The sequence below is a fragment of the Caenorhabditis remanei genome, chromosome V (assembly GCF_010183535.1).
Source record: "Caenorhabditis remanei strain PX506 chromosome V, whole genome shotgun sequence".
Lineage (NCBI taxonomy): Eukaryota > Metazoa > Nematoda > Chromadorea > Rhabditida > Rhabditidae > Caenorhabditis > Caenorhabditis remanei.
Window position 1 is genome coordinate 11,022,430 of NC_071332.1, and position 18,956 is coordinate 11,041,385.

Sequence of the window (18,956 nt, forward strand, 5' to 3'; positions counted from 1 at the left end):
TTTTTGGAATTCTGAGTTGAAAACTATCACCACCATTCTGAAAACTTTAAAAGATATGTTAGAATCTTTAGCCGTTACCCATCAACTGCATGTACTGAAACCCATGCGAAATATGTTGCAAAGAATACAATTATTTTATTTTCAAAGTAGAGTGGAACAAAAAAGTAAGTCAGCAACTCCAGCAAAAAACTGCACTTTGAGTTACAGTTTGTTTCAGAAACCTTATTTCACGATGAGATAACTTGTTCTGTGCTTGGTCACTGATGCTAGCAACAAATCTGTAAAAATGGAGGAATTGGAATAGAAACATGTATACCTTTTTAGACATTTTGCGAACTTTTATCACTGCCACGTCACCAAATCCAGAAAAACAACAACAGAAACTTGATCAATTGAAAAATGGCGAATGGAAACGTGTCTGTTAAATAAGAGTAAATGTAATGATGTAGCAATAATGAGAGGAGCCAGAGGTTCAAACGAAATCAAATGGATGGTGCCGGATAATTAGTCAACAATGATGCGAAAGATAAAATTAATGAGAAAGAGAGAAGGTTTTCAGATTTCAGATTTCAAAAAAGACAGAAGAATTTCTGAAGACAATTCGTATTTTCCTGAGAATTGACGTTTCCAATTCGTTAAACATCTTCTCTCTCGGTGAGTCACAACTTCTAATTGTTTTTGATCTTCAACCAATTAACAATCGTTTCTCCCACTTGAGTAGCTGAGGTGTTACAAATGTTCTTCTTATTTTTCACAAGAACAGAATGTGTCTTGATTTACGGGCCCATTGAGAAACGATTCGACCTCTAAAACTAAGTGATTTCAAATCATGTCTACAACAACTTGTGATCATCTTTAATCTTATTCTACGTGGTTTTATTTGACACCTTACACTGAGCAAGTGGCACATTTGACCTTGTTACACTTTAGATTTTTGTTCATCATGAGCTCATCTAGTGGTTTTCTTACGAAATAAATTGTTTCACGTGTCATGAAACCTCTAATACTTTTACCACTTCTAATACCGTTGGCATTCACAAAAGATTTTTGTGTTCAATGGGTAATTATAAAGTCTGGTGATTCTTGTTGGAAAATTGCAACGGATTCGAATATCACCGTTGAACAACTGGAACAAAGAAATTCAGGAGTGTCTTGTGATAAATTGTCTGTTGGTGATAAGTGAGTTTTTACAGTTAATTCTATTTCTGCTAGCATTCATCGAGTTCAGATTGTGCCTTGAGATATCTTCTAACAAACCAAAATGTACCGAAAAAACAAAAGTGATAGAAGGAGACACATGTTTCAACTTATGGACATCTCATGGATTGTCAGAGCGACAGTTCATGGAGATGAATGAAGGATTAAATTGTAACAAGCTACAAGTTGGAAAAGAGATTTGTGTAAGTGTGGAATCAAATGATGTGAAAAATTCACAAACTGTGGACGATCAGAAACCATCGCTGCCAATGGTGGAAAGTGAGTTTCATCATATCAAAACCTTAATCAAAGTTGTCTATGAAAAGCGTTTTAGCAACGGAATCGTGTAATGAGTGCACCATAATTAAGAATGGAGACACTTGTTATCAAATTTCTGTCGCTTATGGCCTCAAACTTGATGACCTTCAAGAGAATTATGATTGTGATGCTCTTCAGGTAATCTAACTACTTCTTACACGCAAGCCATATTGAAAGATTTCAGATTGGTGACACAATTTGTGTATCCAAAAAGTACACATGCCAACATCGCATCGAAATCAAGGCTGGAGATACATGCTGGTTTCTGGAAGGCGCATTTCAAACTAATCAGACTGAAATGGAAAGAGCAAATGTTGGAGTGAAGTGTGATAATCTTCCCGTGGGAAGAATGATGTGTGTATGGTCAGCTGATGACAGGAAACTCCCGAATATGACATGCACTGAGTGGAAGAAAATGGATAGAGATGGAAAGAACTGCTACGATGTAGCAAGGGAAAACACTGTGACAATCGATCACTTCAAATTTCTTAATCCAAGAATCAATTGCGTTGAGAAAATTCCAAAAGACCAAAACTATTGCGTAAAAAGTCACTCAACTCGACCGTGCTCTTCAATCCAATCTGTGGACAAAAGTCAAAACTGTACAATGATCCAGCAACACTATCAAATCAGTAGTTGGAGGTTGATGCATCTGAATCCGACTTTCAGGTGTGACAGAGTGGAGAAATCAGAACAAGTTAGTCACTGACCGTGTTTTGTGCATTTCTTTTTTATTTCAGATCTGCGTTGGAAGCGGTCCATTCAAACAGGAGCAATGCGTAACTTCACAGCGAGTAACTCCAGAAAGCGATAGCTGTGAAAAGCTGTCCAAAATAACTGGCTTGAGCAATGATCAGACCTGGAACGAACTGCAGAAAGAACTTTGAATGGGGATCTTTGATCTGTGTATCCAGTCTGGGCTTCGAAACAAAAAATGCTCAGCAGTTAATCGTTTCTAACTTGAAAGATATCGCTCCAACACTAGCCCAAAAGTTCGAAATATACAACTCTAATCCGAATGAATCAAATGAAAACAGAATGAATGAACAACTGATTTCTGATTTGCAAAAACCTTCTGTGAATTCGAAACTCAAAGAACTATATAAGACCGATGAGAAGATTCGGACGATTTTGGATAGTCAGCACCCACTACCAAGGCAGTCATATTGTGATGAGATCAAAAAGACAAAAATGAGGTGAGTTTCGAAATCTAAAACTCAGTGTAGTGTTGATGAATTCAAGAGACGACATCAAAAACTGTTTTTGTGGCAACGATGAGCTTCTGCTTTATTGTCAAGTGCTGGGCACAAAAATTTTCATGGATAATCAGGAAGAGGACGTAGAAACACAGAATGTGACAGCATTGAGAGCATTCAGGTATCTCAAAGACTTTTTTCAAGGTTTCAATATTTTCTCTAACAGTCTGTAATTTCAGAGCCAAACGTTCAGTTGCATGTACTTTCTCTACTCCAACAACCGGGGAGGATAGTCTGGCAGTCTTCAAAAGTTTGTATGGAGGTTGCTTTGCTGGCGGATGCTCTTTCCCGATCGGTCTAGTCGAAATAGTTGTGGAAGCTAATATATGTGCTCCAGTCGTCAGCTTCGCAGCTGATACTGTAATATTCTGTGAGAAACCTGAAAACGAGTGTACTAAAGTGGAGAACGAGGATGTTTCTGGACTGGAATTTCTGTCGGAGAGAAAATTGGGAGGAAGTATCAGTCTTTGTGCAATTGGATCAAAACTGGTGAAGATGCTATCGAAAGGAGGACTCAGCTTATGTTGGGAGATTTTGGCAGCAGATTATCATGGGTTCATTGGAAAGTTGAGCTTGGGCTCAAACTTGAAACTCGTGATTGTCGAAGTGAGTAATATTGCTACTTTTTCAGGAATATCTGAGGTTTTTCAGATCGAAGGCGGTGCAACAATGAAAGTACACGGTCTGGCGTTTCCCAAAATGTGTCGTCATAGTGAGTTCGAATGTGAGGATTACTGTAGATGGACTTCAGAGGGTTGGAGTAATGGAAAAGCATACGGATATTTCAAGATTCGAGCGCTCAAAGTATTCGGTTTCAGTGGATTCAAACTCATTGAAGAGATTTATAATCAGCCAAAAAGAATTGGTTGTGATACTGGAAAAGAAGCTGCAGTTGTAATAAGAAATGATAGAACTTGTAAAGATAATGACGATAGAGTTGTGCAGAGAAGATGCTGGAGTGGGGATGATAAGGTGAGTATGTTGGATTCAAGATAATTTTCACAAAGTTTCACTTCCAGATGGGATGGGACCCGCTCGACAAAGAGTGGGGTTTCGCATTTCAGCCACACGTATTCGGAAAAACTCTTTTCGTTTGTGAGTTTGTTGACAAAAATGGGCAGAAACTAGGATTTGATGTTTACGGAGGGAAATCAAAAAATCGTGGAAAAAGTACATTTCACTATGTTGTGAAGAATGATGGGATCTACTTTGGAACTGAAAAATACAAAGAAGATCAGCTTGTGGGATCATGGATTAACGGTTGTGAAAAGTTACAACTGGTGGAGTCAAAACCTGAACCATCGAAGATTGAAGAACCAACAGGCAGCAGTTCAGTTCCAGCAGCATCTTGTGGAAAACGAATTGTTGGATATTATACGGGATGGGGAGAACGAGAGATAACAGAAAATCAAATAAAGAAACTGACTCATGTCATTTTTGCATTTGTTGCAATGTATCCAGATGGAAGTGTAAAGTTTGGAGCAGTTAGTGAAGATGATTCGGGACCGCAAGCTGCTGTGAAAGCAGAGAGAAGATTCATGGATATGAAAAAGAAAGCGAGGAATGTGAACTCTGGAGTACGTGTGATATTCGCCGTTGGTGGATGGGACAATTCACAATATTTTTCTTCAGTGGCTGCAGACCCTGTAAAGAGAAAGTAAGTGAATAAAATATCCAGAATGGTCACGTGTTTAATTACAGAACATTCATCGACTCGGTTGCCTCGTTTATCAAACATCATCAAATCGATGGAGTTGATCTTGATTGGGAATATCCTGACATGAATGGAAAAGACAAGAAAAACCATGTGACTTTGACTCGAGAATTGAGAGAAAAATTCAATGAAATGGCGAAAGCAAATGGAAGAACAGACCCTTACATCATCACATTGGCATCGGCCGCAGGAGAATGGAATCTTCGGAATGGATACGATTTGAGCGAAATATTAAAGTATGCTGATTTTATTAACGTTATGACATATGACTATTATGGTGCATGGAATTCCAAATGGGGTGCCTATACGGGAACCCCTGCTCCATTGTATTTTGGAAGTTTGAAAGGATTCTCTGGAAAACTGAATGCAGACTTCTCAATGAGATTCTACACATGTAAAACTAAGAAACCAAGTCAATTGAATATGGGTGTTCCATTCTATGGAAGGTATTGGAAAAATGTACTTGGACCAATTGATAAGACGGATGAGATGTGGAGAACTGCTGCACCGAGTAATGGAGTTTATGAGGGAGGATATGTTGGATGGAGGAATTTGGAAAAGGAAGGATGGAATAAAGAAGCAACATCTTGGCATGAGAAGACAAAGACTCCTTATATCCTGAATTCTGGAGCGAGAATGTTTTTGGGCTTCGAGAATGAAAGGAGTTTGAGAGAAAAGATGAAGTATGCAACTGATCGAAATCTTGGAGGATTGATGATATGGGCGTTGGATTTGGACGATGATGCAGACACACTTCTCAACTTAGTGTCTTCTGCTAGTCTGTGTTCTGGAGGAAGCGGAGACAAAGTCACGTATACGTGTGTTCCAATAGATGACGTCAGATGGTGGACACCGGAGAATTCAGACGAGAAAAAACAAGGGCAGTGTGGAAAATCTGCTCCGCTAATTAACGGATTTTATCCTGTCTGTGATCCAGACGACCCGGGATTCTCTTGTTGTGGAGCTGCGGGTTACTGCGGAAGTGGAAAAGAGTACTGTGATTGCAAAGGATGTGTGAACTACCGGAAAGATCCTAACCTTATTCTAAAAGAACCAGTGAAACCGTCCAGACCAATTCAGTGGTATACACAAGATGCTCCAGATGGGAAGAGAGGAAGATGTGGGAAGGATGTTCCAAAGATTAATGGAGAGGTGAGGCAAATGCAATCCGCTATCAGAGATAGATCTTCCATTTTCAGATGGCCATATGCAACCCAGATGATGACACAAAACATTGTTGCTCTAACGGTGGTTACTGTGGAGTTGGAAATGAATACTGTAGCTGTGATGGGTGTGTGGATTTCAAGAAGAAAACGTGATTGACACCTCTTTAATTTAACATTATATTGCTCGAAGGCTATTTTCTTAAAAACTTGCTTTTGAAAGTTTTCTCAGTTTTGGTATAAGAGATGAGTCAGAGTCGGAAACAACTCTGTTCTAATTTCCAGAGACACATGCGAGGAATAGAAATTGATGAACATTTTAAGAATGTGTAAACAGTTTCATGTCATTTCCTTTCATCGCCGGTAAAGTTTACCGACTTTATGGAAATTATTCTCTGATAAAAAAGAGAACTGAGAAATAGATGGTTGAGTAAGGTATATTTAAACGGGAATGTTGAACGAATCTTCTGGTGGAAATATTCAATCAAACTGTTTATTTTTTAAACCTACCGTCTCCGGAACCACTCGTTTCATCTGTCAATTTGTTACCGAGAATGGTCAAAACATGGAATTCGACGTATATGGTGGGAAATCTAAAAATCGAGGAAAAAGCACTTTCCACTATGTTGTCAAAGATGATGGTATCTATTATGGAATGGAGAAATATAAAGAAGATCAGCTGATAGATGCATGGATTGATGAGTGCAAAGAGAACCATGTCAAAAATCAAGATTCTTTGGAATGTTATATTTTCTTATTTAATTTTTGCACATTTTGATATAACTGTTTCATACCGCTTGTTTTTCGATTCTGAAAACAAATTGACAGAAATAAAGTTTTATGTACTACACTACCCCTCCCCTGTCTCTAACAATGCATGCGATCACATATTGACAGAGCATAGTTTTTTTTACAAAAAAAAGCTGGAAGAAAGGCTAGAAAAGATGTAAAAACTTATTAGAAATTCGAGAATATATCTTCCGATTGGTTTCTAATTTTACAAGATTCAAACAAATCAACATAGAATTCAAAATGAACATAGTTGCTCCTTTGGTGTACAGAAGAAGTTGACGAAGAGCATATCTCTCCCGATTTTTTGGCGAGATAAAGTACGCTCTCCCCAAAGAAGTTTTCATGGTTTTTCTAGGTTGCCTATTGAACTTGTTATATGTCTTGTGATCAACTCACAAAGGACAAAAATTATTTCATTGAAAAGTACGAAAATAATCAATAGATGTATGAACTATTGACAGAAACACTGCAAGGACTGATTCACTTTTTCATAAAATCAGCATAATTTTCCATATTATACTCGTGCTTCTCAAAAACATCTTCAATTATTGCTTGCATATTCCGTTTGGTTTTCTCTCGAACTTCTGATTTTTCTGGTTCGTAGAGATGAGAAGCATCAAGAAATGGTGTCAATCCAGGAAGAACCATGAGAGACATCAGAGGAAAATGAAGATTGTAAGAGTCGATAATCTATAATAGATTAACGCATGCTTTCAGATAACTAATAAAATTACCAGACCTCTTGATGCGAAAACAATTCCATTCCTAGCGATTGAGTGAACGTTTCGTGGTAGATCATGAGAAGTTCTGATGTTCGTTGACGGCGATCCTGTACAATGAAATATACTTTGCAGAGAATAGACTGATAAAATGAAAGCATCTTTACCTCCGGGGAGAGACTTCCCATAAACAATCTGGCCATGTCGAATCCAGGAGGTAAAAGCGACAACGCTTGCCAGTCGATTATGGCCTTCAGTTTCAGCTTTCCTCTATTTTCAGTTTTATAAAGAATATTAGATTGCCATAAATCCCCATGATTGAATATCAATGGAAGACCAACAAGATCAGAGATTCTAGTAAATTTGTTCACATTTTGAATGTAGTGTCGATAAATCTTGAAGAGTTTGTCTGTTTCGGATGATTCCAAGAACGAAAACGCAACACGAAGATGTTCAAAAGTTGATTCCAGGCTAGTCGGATCAAGAAACGTATTGAAATAATATTCGAGGAACTCAGGTCCCAAAACAAATTGTTTCTCGGAATCAGACAAGTTATGACCGAGAGCCGCGAAAGTTGCAACACCACGAATTACCGGAATTAGGTCATCAGCCGATATATGTTCAGACATTGAAGTAATATGGATGTCTGGGATGTATTTCATGAGAATATATCCTTTTAGGTCAGACTCATCGGAGAATGATTTCATTGCGTAGATCTGTAAAAAGAAAAATGGGATAGTGTTGTAGTTCCATCCGATACCTCTGTTATATTGAATAACGGAAAACATCGAACACATATAAGGAAAAATTAACATAGTCTGTTACAACATTGTTTAACCTTTTTAATATGCTCAACTACCATCTCATGTTGCTCACCTTGGTATACGGCACATCCGGATGATTGAATCTCTCCAAAAGTTTGTACGTTTCCACTTCTCGATTATGAGCTTCTCTCAGTATTTTACCCAAAAATGTCAATTTCTGATCATCGTAACCATTTTCATCAGTTATCTTTAATACTTTAGAATATTCTAAAAACGGCAGTTGGGATGAGATCTGGAATTAATTTTAAGATATCTTGAATCTTCCAGGCACTTAAAGATACCTTTACAGCGAACTTGTTTGGCAATATTTTATCATTTTCGATGTTTTGCCAGTTCGGTTCAATTAAGGCAATCTTGGACATGAAACCCTAAACCCCCAAATGAATCTCGTTTTGAAACAGCATTTGAAGAACACTTACTTTTAAATCACTTATATTTCTTGCCGTTTTTTTCTCTCCGAATGCCGCTTTCGTTCCAAACTTTTTCTGAAGTTTTTCTTCAACATCTCGCCACGTGACATGTGTTTCCAGAATACCATCAGCCAATTTATAGAGAGACATTCTAGAATGCTCTTGCTACCTTACTCTACCCGCTCTTATACTAGGTCAAGTCACAAACTCTTTTTTCAATTCGAATCTGTGTCTGTCACAAACTCTGCCTACACTTTTATGTCTGCGTCTCCAGAGAACAACATGGTCTCTTCGCCTATTTTTGATTCTTTGATCATTAGATTAAGACGGAATGTGTTAACACTTGAGAGAAGGAAGAATAGGAATGTTTTGTCTATGTTTCAGAACGAGGATATTAATTAAAATCAAACAAAAATTATTAATTGGCAATTTGTGTAGACGTGCTGGCGGGATCCGCTCGTTTTGCTGACTTCGCTTCTGATCGTTCTGCCGTTTTCGACCCCCAAAACGTTGTTCTGACTCTCTTGTAGATTGATTTGCACAGCTCTGAAAGGGAAAACAACGTGATCACTGTATGCATCTCATGTATCATGAAGGACTTACTGATTGCAACCTTCCTATAGTCGGACACAACATACATCACAATCAGTGCATCAATCGCTGGATACATTGTAAAACTACATATCAGTACTCCAACTGACATATCTATGTCCATGTTGAACATTGGAAGACAAATTATAAAAACTAATGGAGCAAATAAGGTCATGGTAGGAGCAGATATCTGAAATTTGTAGATATGAAGAGTATCATTAGAACACTAGGAATACCTGAATGACTAATGTCTTGAAAAATTGCTGATGGTGTCTTCTGAGACTTGCTGAATAATACTTTATCTTCTCCTCCATTTCAGAATGCATTTTGAGTCCACAACAAATCATAATAGTATATTGTATAGTCATGATTGTGAATATATTCAGAAGACACATCACGTTCCACCATCTAATTGCTCCCGTTGTTGGGTCATAGACTACAATTCCCATTGCTGGAATTTCAGCAAGTGTCATGTTATAGCGAAGAGGTACTTCATCTTTGAAATAAGCAAACGAGACGTCGTCAAAATACATGAAACAGTATGTGCCAACAGAGTACTGGAAACCGAAAAAAGAGCAGTAGGATAACCAAATGATTATTGAGAATCCACGAAAGAATCGCAGGTATTGTTGACTAAAAATGATAAGTGAAGAAGGAAACTAAATGGTTCAACGAACTTGAAAACCGCCAGATATCTGTAAATGAATAAGACGGCTAATAGTGAGATTGTGAATGCATAGAACCATGTGTAAACCGCTATAAAATCATTCGATAAGAAGGCTCATAACAGAAAAAAAAACCTAATAAAACTTTTGAAACGTCCAAGTTGGCATTGAAAGGTCTAGAAAGGGTAAAGTAGAGAGCTCCGGTGTTGAGCATGTGCACATTCTAAAATGATAAAAACATCATGGTGAACAGTAAAAAGACACTGTGAGAATCATTCAGCGAACTCTATGTGTAGGAATAAATGTTTAGTCTTACCGGATAAACGACCACCTCAACAACTGCAAAAGTCATCCCAAATGCCGCAAACAATGTGATCAGAATCTTATAACTTCCGAATACGTGTCGGCTGACAAAATAAGTTAGGAGAATCTGGATGGTTCCGAAAATCATTGTTGAACAAAATCCAAGACGAGCAACGATATTTGAAACGAGACTGTGGTCGGTAGACATGACAAATGAGCATGAATGATTAGACAAATGAAAACTTTTCTCATGTTACTTTTTGTTCAGCCTTTGATAATTTCCGGTTGGGCGGATTCGAGAATTGGGAGCTCGTATTATTTTATTAGAAAGTGTATGTTACTTGTCAGTACCTGTCTGTTACTCCCTTCATTACAGGAAATATGTACGTATACACTTCTTCCTGTCACGTGTTCGGAAGTTCATGTCTTTAAAAAAAACAAATGTTACCATGATTGGGTTTTTTGTTCTCTTCCCATCTCGCTGAGTTATACAATTCATGTCACAGTACACAATGTTTTCGAAGAGTGAGATCTTGTTATGTACTCCACCTGTCATTTTTACATCTGTTCACAATAAAAAAACAAAATGTATTCTTTATAGTTGAATGGCAGGAGGTATTACACTTATTTTCCTGGAATTAATAGTTTTCCTTTTCATTGCAAACAACTTATAGATTGTGTCAATGGTGACATCTCGATAAGGTTGATGGATGAATATCATTGTCAATGTAGAACAAATACCATGAAGAGAAAATAACACCACTGAGAAGCAGTTCAATGATCTATTGTAATAGTTAATAAATGTAGCAATGGCTAGATACTCTACAGGAAGGCTTATAAGGAAGAATGGGCTCACAGTCTGAAAAATAACATTCATTTTCAAAGTCAACAGTTAAAACAAACCTGAATGACCAGAGCGATTACAAACTTCTTTCTGATTTTCACTGTTCGAGAAGAAATTGCTGATTCCTTCTTACGGCCTTGCAGTATTAGTTTTATGATAATGACAATAAACAGAGGAATACATTGAGATATAGTGAGAACAAAGACAAAACAAATACAGTACAAAGGTAATCCTTGGCCATCAGAAAGTAAGAAGACCTTACGACCGTCGTAGGAGGGTTCTAGTCTACATGGGAGACCCTAAAAATTCAATTCATGATTTTACAACTTGGTGACAACCTAATACCTTTGCAGTTTTCAGATATGCTTCAGTTTGATTTGGTATCACAAAGTACGGAGGAATGAAGAACATGATTGCCGCTAGGTAGTTGATAACCATAATCGGTTTTCTTATCCAACACCACATTGTGTTGTTTCCCTTGGCAAATAACACATAGTAGCGGTTTTCATAGATACCCCATATTGAAACAACGACCACTAAAATAAGAATGAATCACGTCATTTAGAGATAATTAATGTTTTAATTAATGAACTACCCAAACTTACATCCAATTAATGTCAACACTAAATATACTTCAAGTTCCGGAAAATCTAAAATTCCCAATGAAACTCCAGAAAATGTAGGATGAAAAATGAATGGAATGGACAGGAAACTGATACTTAAATCCAGCAAAACATTCAAAATATGACAATTCAACATGAGCCATGTCACTGAGCTCATTTGTATCGGTGTCTTCCACAAGATACAATAGATTCCAAAAATATGTATAGGGATTTCTATGGCTGTGAGAACGTGGAATATCATGGTGTAGATACGAGGGTCTGCGATGTCGTACGAGTTGGAAATACAGTCCTCCATTGAATGCAAGAATGGCAAACAAATAAAAAATTAACTATTAGTATGAATAAGAAAATGAGAAAATGTTGATTTCCTCAAGAGAAAAAAAGGAGTTAATGCACCTGCATCACTACTAATCATGTAGGTGTCAGAAGTTTGATTGGTCAAATGTATTGGCTTCTTGATTATTAAACGCCCATAGAACCAGATAAACATTTTCGATTCAGAATTTTTTTAAACTGGTTCCCATTCTCGAGTTCGAATATCACCTAACAAGTATTTTTATTCTTATTGCAAAGTTTGTTAAAACGAATCACACAGATTAAAATCAAAATTTCATTACACGATTAACAGGCGAAACGTTAGTACTAATCTTTCTTGAACCAATTTTCCAGTTTTTCCTGACACAGCAAGAATATATCAGATCCAAGGTAGCATCTCTATACGATTTATGGATGAGAACCATCACGATAGTTGCAACTATTCCATGGGAAGAACCAATGAGAACACATATATTTGTAAGCAGTTGATTATGATAGTTAAGCCTCAATGTCGCCAAAACGTACACGATGGGAACAACAATCAGCACAAATGGTACTGTTGACTGGAAGTCAGAAGTTGTTTTTTATAGTCGTAATGAAATTATCTCACCTGAAAACAAAGAGCCATGACAAACTTCTTTTGCAAACTGTGAGTTCTGTTTGACATTAATGACATCTTCCGTTGTCCTCGATACATCAGTCTAACAGAAACAATAAAGAAAAATGTAGCGACTTCTATAAAAAGTAAAAATGTCTCAAATGTGAGACAGAAAAATGTAAAATTCAAATCCAAAGCAGCAACAAATAAGTTCCGATTGTTGATTGAATGCTCCGGAGTGCATGGTAATCTCTGAAAATCAAATTTTGGAAATGTAGAAAAACACTGATAAATTTACCTCTGTAATAATCTTCACGGCTATGGTTTGTTCTGGACAAAAAATATAGTTCGGCGCGATGAAAGTAACAGCCAAAATGTAGTTGAAGGTCAAAAAGTACATCCTGATGCGGTTCCACCGAGGGTTTTCATTTTTACCAAATAAGACAAAGTATCGGTTTTCATAAATGCTGAGAATTGATGTGCACATTACTGTAAGTTCTAGAGTTATCCAAATTTCCTCAAAAGTTAAATCTTACGTGCAGCGAGAGACATCTCAATGTAAATCTGCAGTTCTGGCATATTCATTTGGCCCAATGAATATCCAGAGAATGTTGGGAATAATAAATAAGGCATTGACAGATAACTCAAACTTAAATCCAGCAATGCACCGAGACAATGTGTCCATAACAACAGTCTCTTGACAGAGAGCATCATTGAAGAAGTCTTGAATAGAATACACCACATTCCATAGAAATGAATAGGAATGGCGAATCCAGTCATTATATGACAAGCCAGTTTGAAACTATCAGGATCAGCCAGAAGTTGAGAATTTTCGGTACATTTACTCGTTCGGTTATTCATCTCGAAAGTATGGAAGGAGTAAAATGAGAATATAACGAATCGGAGTACGACTAAAAAGTAGAAAAGTTGATTGTCACCTGTCTATCAGCACGGGAGAAGTTTTCATTTCAGTATTAACGAAAGGTTTTCCGTTGACAAACTCATTAGAAATAAAGTGGCCGAGGACAAAATATTAGTAGACAAAAGGTGAGTTTTCCACCTGTTTTTTTCATTCATAGTTCAAGATTTCTTCATATTTTGACCTCGATATTGAAATACAATATACCGTGAGAAAAAACAATAGAAGAACCTAATGTTGCTTTTCAATGAAACAAAAATATGTCCATAATTGGGAAAATTACATACGAAGAAAAACGACAGATTTTTGATAGATTGATAGTTACGGATACCAAAACGTAAACAACCGGAGTGAAAAAACAGGAACTGAGGACTGGAAATCTTCATAAACTAACCCATGGATACCAACCTGAAAACACAATGTGTCCTACGGGGGTGTCTGGAAATATTTAGCAGTCACAAATTTTTTTGTTGGTATTGAGTTTTACTCGTCTTGGTAGATCCTTCGTTCCGAAAAAAAGTGCAAAGGCAAAAAAAAACTTTGACAGCAAATGAAATAACAAGTCAGAAAACACATCAGAGATCAAGTGGACAAGCCTTCGACATATTTTCAAACCCGGCCACCAGATTAGGTTGCTTCTGAAAAACTTGAACAACGAATCATACTGCCAAGTATATACAGTACGTAAGCATTCAGAAAAACTCGAAACATCTTCTTTACAGAAATCTCATGATCTTGATCTCATGTTTCAATGTTTTAAAAATATCTTTGATCTCATGTTTCAATGTTTCAAAAGTCACGTCTCTTTGTTCAAGAGTCATTTATGACCATAGCGGTCATTGTTTACAAAACTATTAATCTACGCACACATAATTTTCGGACGATTTGCATAAAACTGAAATGGTCTTTGCAGAACAGTTCAAGACCATAATAGTACTACATATGTATATAAAAAGAAGCTTATGTTCGCAAAAATGTGAGCTGTTTCATAATGTATTCCAGAAAAGAGTGGTTACTGTATTCTGCATTTACTTGTTTATGCGTGGTAATTTGAAAATAGAATCTAGATTAGCGAGCTCTTTCTCTTTTTTTCAGGAAGATCGAACTTTTTCATTCTTCACATCGATTGTGCTGGAATCTATCGGGGGAATGCGCTATGTTTCTATCGGACAATTTTCAGAAAGCGTAATGCAGATGGTTCTTAGTGGAATGCTTGGAAAGTTGATGGATAAAGAAGCTAGAAAAAATGGTGGGGCTTCAAAAAAAAACAACGGAACGTATGAACAATTGTTTCAGTCACAATCACCATATTGCTTTTCAATAACATTAGTTTGTTTCTGTCAGTGTCTTGTTTCTTAGGTACGGTTCTCGCATTTTCAGATAAAAATATTTACTTTCAGTTTCGATCTCAAAGTTTGAATATTCTCTGATTTCATTGTACTTTTCTATATTTTTCTGCTCACTCAACAGACTTTTTCTTAACGCGGAAAAGTCATTACTATCTAGAGATTGGATAGTAAAACTCTGTGAGCCAAGTGAGATCAGTAGACAGAATGCGACTCTGACTGGTCTGGACCAACTGATGAACGTATTGTCTCCGATTGCTGTTGGGGTAGGTCAAAAGTTGTTCTGATAATGAACATGAGTTTTATTTTCAGGCACTTGTCTCTTCTGTCGGAATATTCCATTCCTTGTTGGTTTTCGCTTGTGGATCATTGATCACTCTAATTCTGAAATCTATATTTCTTTACTCAATCTATCAAACTAATGAATCTCTTCACTACAAGAGACAACTATCGTGGCTAGATTCTGATTCGTTCAAATCTCATTCGTCTACATCCATTTCACTTCCAACTGAAGAAAAACGTGGCGTGTTTGCTACTTATTACTACCAGAAAACATTCCTCGCTGCAATCGGAATGTCACTTTTCTACAAAACTGTTATGGGGTTCGATAATTTGGCTGTTGGATACGCTAAAAGTTCCTCAGACATACCAATTTTCACAATTGGTGTCTTACGTTCGTATGGGTCACTGGCCGGAATGATGGGAGTAATTTCTTATTCATTAATGGAAAAACGAATAGGATTGATAAATGCTGGGTTTGTTGGACTCATAATTCAACAAGTGTTTTCATTGATTGCGGTATCAACAATTTGGATACCAGGATCTCCGTTTTTTGAAAATAATTCTGAAGAAGGGCATAGTGTTTTCATTTTCTTGACTGCAATTGCAACAGCTAGATACGGTAAAAGTATCAGAGAAATCGAGCATAATGAAATATATTTAGGTCTCTGGTGTCTCGATCTCACCATCACTCATTCAATGCAAATTCACATTCCGGAGACGGAAAGAAATACAGTGTTTGGTTTTCACATGGCGCTTTGTCAAGCTTTCTCGGTGCCCAAAGAGCTACTGGTGATACTTTTTCCGGACCCTTCTCAATTTTATTCGTATATTTTGTCTTCTTACTTTTGTGTTACAATTGGCCAACTCTTGTTTTGCATTTACGCACGGAATATCCGTTATGAATAAACGTTTCAAAGAGCTCCTAGTTTTCGGAGAAACAGTTCATCTCTTCTTCCAACATACAGTGAAAATCAGTTCACTTTAAAATCATTACTAAAGATTTGATCACAGTTACTTCTTGCCCGTACCGTTCCGTTACACGTCATCGGGTCTTGCAAATAAATTTAAATTTTCTATCTGTTTGCAGATGAAATAGTTTCGCATGCACTATGGTCATCCTAACTTTTACACGAATAATCCGTTGTAGAATTTTAAGTGAAATGAAACAAAAGATGAAATGAACTGTGAGTTCCAAGATTTTTGACTTCTAACCAGAAATTTCGGACTGCAGAACTAATTTTGGGTTTAATATTTGTTAGTATAGATTTATGCTTGGTTCCAAATCTCTAGTTACAGTAACCATCCGAGTCTTCGTAGATCTTGAACTTCAACAGATTCCCGGAACTAGAAGATATTTATAACAATGATGCCTACAGTGTGGTTTGATATATATTCATTTTGACAAGTGATAAGAGTACAGATAGATCGTCTATCCATGGATGACACAATTTATCTACAGATACAATCTTAATGAGTGCAGTGTGTTTTGAGGTGTAGTATCAGACGATATCATCAAAACAGGTTGGGATAAAGCATTTTCCAAAATCTTGTCTCATTTTGAGATACGATACAAAGTGACCATTGTTCGAAAAACTCATATGACGTTGTTAATGCGATAGATGATTTGATAAGAGTGTCAATCATTTCTCGACCGTCTAGTTGTTTTCCTTTTTTTGAAAGTTCGATATATTATACTCAAGGTTATCTGAATTCAATTCAATACGTTTTTATATTCTTCAACATATTCGTCTATATTCAGAATGCTAACGCCTTCTCCTTCGACTCCTGGAGATTCTGTTAATTTTGAGAGAGTTTGTACAATATGTGGGAGACCAGCATTCTGCAGATATTATGGAGTTAGTGGTTTCGCTTTCAGATCAAAAAAGCTACACCGTGTATTTTTTTCAGGCAGTCTCCTGTGAAGCATGCAAAATGTTTTTTCGTCGAATGATTGTAGAAAAACTCTCTTATAAGTGCAAGAAAATTAATAATTGTTACGTGACGTCATCTGGAAGTCCATTGAAATGTAGAGCGTGTCGATTCAAGAGATGTCTCCAGTTAGGAATGAAACTTCCTCCTTCCAACTATACGGCACTTGAACTTAGAAATCAGAAAGATGATGAATTAAACCAGCTGATCAAATCATTGAAGGTTCGAGATGGCAAACGATTAGAAGTTTATATCAACTTCTTTACGACTCAAAATCCAAGTTTAGAAGAAATACTTTCAGGAACTAAGATTTTCCAATCGGAAAAACTTGTAAGTTTTTAAAACTTCAAAACGAATTGAAACAATTATTTTCAGAGATCAGAAGTGACTCCAGTGGAGTGGTCCTTTTCGGCCATCTACAGCGTTTTGAATCTTTTTAGAAGTTTTGATTTCATTGAGCAATTGGATGCAAAAGATAAGGTTAATTGAAGATTTATGTTCAAAACTGATTCAATTTTTCCAGAAACTTCTTTTCCAATTCAACACGTTCCGATCCAATGTTCTGTGTGGTGGAATGCGTGCTTTAAAAGATCAAAGAGACAAAATGGTGACTCCGAGTGGGCAAGAAATATTCCCCGATATTCTTGTCACAAAATTCAATGCTTCTGCAGAATTAATAAATAGAGTGTGTTGTCAAGTCGTGGCAAGATTGATAGAATTGAAAGTCACTGATGAAGAATTTGTGTTTCTCAACTTAATTTTCTTCTGTAACACACGTAAGTGTTTGATGGCATATTTCTAAGATTTTGTGAGCACAGGCAAAGTTGTTTTCTGGAGTTTTCGATTCGTATGTTTTTATTTCAGCCGATTCTCTTTCCGATGCCGCAAAGTCTATTCTCTCTTCTCGCCAGAAGTTCTACGTCTCTGTCCTCTTCCAATATTGTCAGCTGACCTATCAGAAATCTGCACCATCTCGTCTGAATGATCTACTTTCTGTGTACCACGTCATACAAAAGAATACTTCAGAAATGCAATATATCGGTATTATGATTCAAGGATTTATTCCCAATTTTCCAATTAAAAAATTGGTTTCCGATACTTATATGTTAGGAGCAATTAATAAATGAGTTCTCAAATGTGGAAAGTAACAATCTAGTTTGTAGTTAGCAACAGGCTAAACATTGAATATATTTAAAAACAGAAAAATTGCAAAAAGAATAGGTTCTGGTTCAACGGTGCAGAAAAGATATCGAACGGATGGGAAGAAAAACATTAGGACACAATTTTTCATAAATTTCTGATCTGGTTTTGATGTTAGAACTATTTTTTCAATGGTTTCGACTTCAAACTAAAACCAGAACTCAAATTCTGATGTACTCAATTTCTTATTTAAACATTTCCATTGTGTTTAAATTTATAACGAACATCACTCGATTTTTTTGAAAGCGAAACCCGGAATCTTCATGGAACATATAATCTTGAGATCCCAACTCTTTTTACACTAGGTTATTGTCAACATTAAATTGTATTTCGAGAGCTCTTCATATAATTTCGGGTTGGTTTTCTATTCCAGTTATAAAATACGGAAGTTCGTTTCTCATTCCAGAATTGTTCTTCAATCAAAAAACCAAAACTCCCGTCATAAACTCCTCTCATGTGTGTCTATTTAATTTCTAAAAGTTCACGTAATCCCTCTCTTCGACCTAAGCAATACGATTCAAATTTAATTACATGAACCCTAAACTAATATTCTTTCGACCAATCACATCAAACTTACCTCATATTATGATTTATTATAATAAAGCTATACATGTCTCGAATTCGGAGAAAATTCATTTGATATTTCCGGGTGGCCATACTGAAAGAATTTCCCTATTTAGTCATTATTTTTGAATTAATGTTCAGATTTAAAGCTGATTTTTTCAGGTGGGAGTGTGAATGATACGTGAAGAGAATTACAGCTGACAGACAGACAAAAAGTTTATAGTGAGATTTTCTAGAGCTTTTGGTTTGTTGGATCCTGGGACATTATGAAATTCCTATGATTGTTAAAGTATCCTTCCATCATTTAAACTTTTTCCTCATCATTGTTCACTAGGTCTCAGAATCCCAATTCTTCTTGAACTTCACGTCATTCTTTCTTCTATT

The 18,956-nt window shown here is 36.5% G+C and overlaps 7 protein-coding genes across 7 annotated transcripts; 3 read left to right on the plus strand and 4 right to left on the minus strand.

Annotated features, from left to right (window-relative positions):
- Nucleotides 1–991: 991 nt before the first annotated feature.
- On the plus strand, nucleotides 992–5,804 carry GCK72_018954 (uncharacterized protein; the record flags this gene model as incomplete). The annotated part of the gene is made up of 12 exons (XM_053732815.1): nucleotides 992–1,179; nucleotides 1,229–1,476; nucleotides 1,532–1,653; nucleotides 1,700–2,212; nucleotides 2,256–2,341; nucleotides 2,391–2,711; nucleotides 2,758–2,892; nucleotides 2,951–3,377; nucleotides 3,423–3,743; nucleotides 3,791–4,428; nucleotides 4,473–5,637; nucleotides 5,685–5,804. 12 exons carry the CDS (start codon nucleotides 992–994, stop codon nucleotides 5,802–5,804), a joined length of 4,284 nt encoding a protein of 1,427 aa, XP_053581728.1.
- Nucleotides 5,805–6,920: 1,116 nt separating this feature from the next.
- GCK72_018955 (uncharacterized protein) lies at nucleotides 6,921–8,543 on the minus strand (the record flags this gene model as incomplete). The annotated part of the gene is made up of 6 exons (XM_003110429.2): nucleotides 6,921–7,130; nucleotides 7,180–7,269; nucleotides 7,327–7,875; nucleotides 8,036–8,215; nucleotides 8,265–8,351; nucleotides 8,403–8,543. 6 exons carry the CDS (start codon nucleotides 8,541–8,543, stop codon nucleotides 6,921–6,923), a joined length of 1,257 nt encoding a protein of 418 aa, XP_003110477.2.
- Nucleotides 8,544–8,811: 268 nt separating this feature from the next.
- On the minus strand, nucleotides 8,812–10,160 carry GCK72_018956 (uncharacterized protein; the record flags this gene model as incomplete). Its single annotated transcript, XM_053732816.1, has 6 exons — nucleotides 8,812–8,939; nucleotides 8,997–9,174; nucleotides 9,221–9,617; nucleotides 9,662–9,740; nucleotides 9,785–9,872; nucleotides 9,966–10,160. The coding sequence occupies 6 exons, from the start codon at nucleotides 10,158–10,160 to the stop codon at nucleotides 8,812–8,814; spliced, it is 1,065 nt and encodes a 354-aa protein (XP_053581729.1).
- A 387-nt stretch (nucleotides 10,161–10,547) lies between these two features.
- Nucleotides 10,548–11,714, minus strand: GCK72_018957 (uncharacterized protein; the record flags this gene model as incomplete). The annotated part of the gene is made up of 4 exons (XM_003110417.2): nucleotides 10,548–10,811; nucleotides 10,856–11,095; nucleotides 11,142–11,332; nucleotides 11,402–11,714. The coding sequence occupies 4 exons, from the start codon at nucleotides 11,712–11,714 to the stop codon at nucleotides 10,548–10,550; spliced, it is 1,008 nt and encodes a 335-aa protein (XP_003110465.2).
- Nucleotides 11,715–12,021: 307 nt separating this feature from the next.
- Nucleotides 12,022–13,193, minus strand: GCK72_018958 (uncharacterized protein; the record flags this gene model as incomplete). The annotated part of the gene is made up of 4 exons (XM_003110259.2): nucleotides 12,022–12,297; nucleotides 12,345–12,584; nucleotides 12,631–12,821; nucleotides 12,869–13,193. 4 exons carry the CDS (start codon nucleotides 13,191–13,193, stop codon nucleotides 12,022–12,024), a joined length of 1,032 nt encoding a protein of 343 aa, XP_003110307.2.
- A 1,640-nt stretch (nucleotides 13,194–14,833) lies between these two features.
- GCK72_018959 (uncharacterized protein) lies at nucleotides 14,834–15,785 on the plus strand (the record flags this gene model as incomplete). Its single annotated transcript, XM_053732817.1, has 3 exons — nucleotides 14,834–14,863; nucleotides 14,910–15,498; nucleotides 15,541–15,785. The coding sequence occupies 3 exons, from the start codon at nucleotides 14,834–14,836 to the stop codon at nucleotides 15,783–15,785; spliced, it is 864 nt and encodes a 287-aa protein (XP_053581730.1).
- An 854-nt stretch (nucleotides 15,786–16,639) lies between these two features.
- On the plus strand, nucleotides 16,640–17,935 carry GCK72_018960 (uncharacterized protein; the record flags this gene model as incomplete). The annotated part of the gene is made up of 5 exons (XM_053732818.1): nucleotides 16,640–16,735; nucleotides 16,788–17,138; nucleotides 17,184–17,288; nucleotides 17,332–17,584; nucleotides 17,673–17,935. 5 exons carry the CDS (start codon nucleotides 16,640–16,642, stop codon nucleotides 17,933–17,935), a joined length of 1,068 nt encoding a protein of 355 aa, XP_053581731.1.
- Between the last annotated feature and the right edge of the window lie 1,021 nt (nucleotides 17,936–18,956).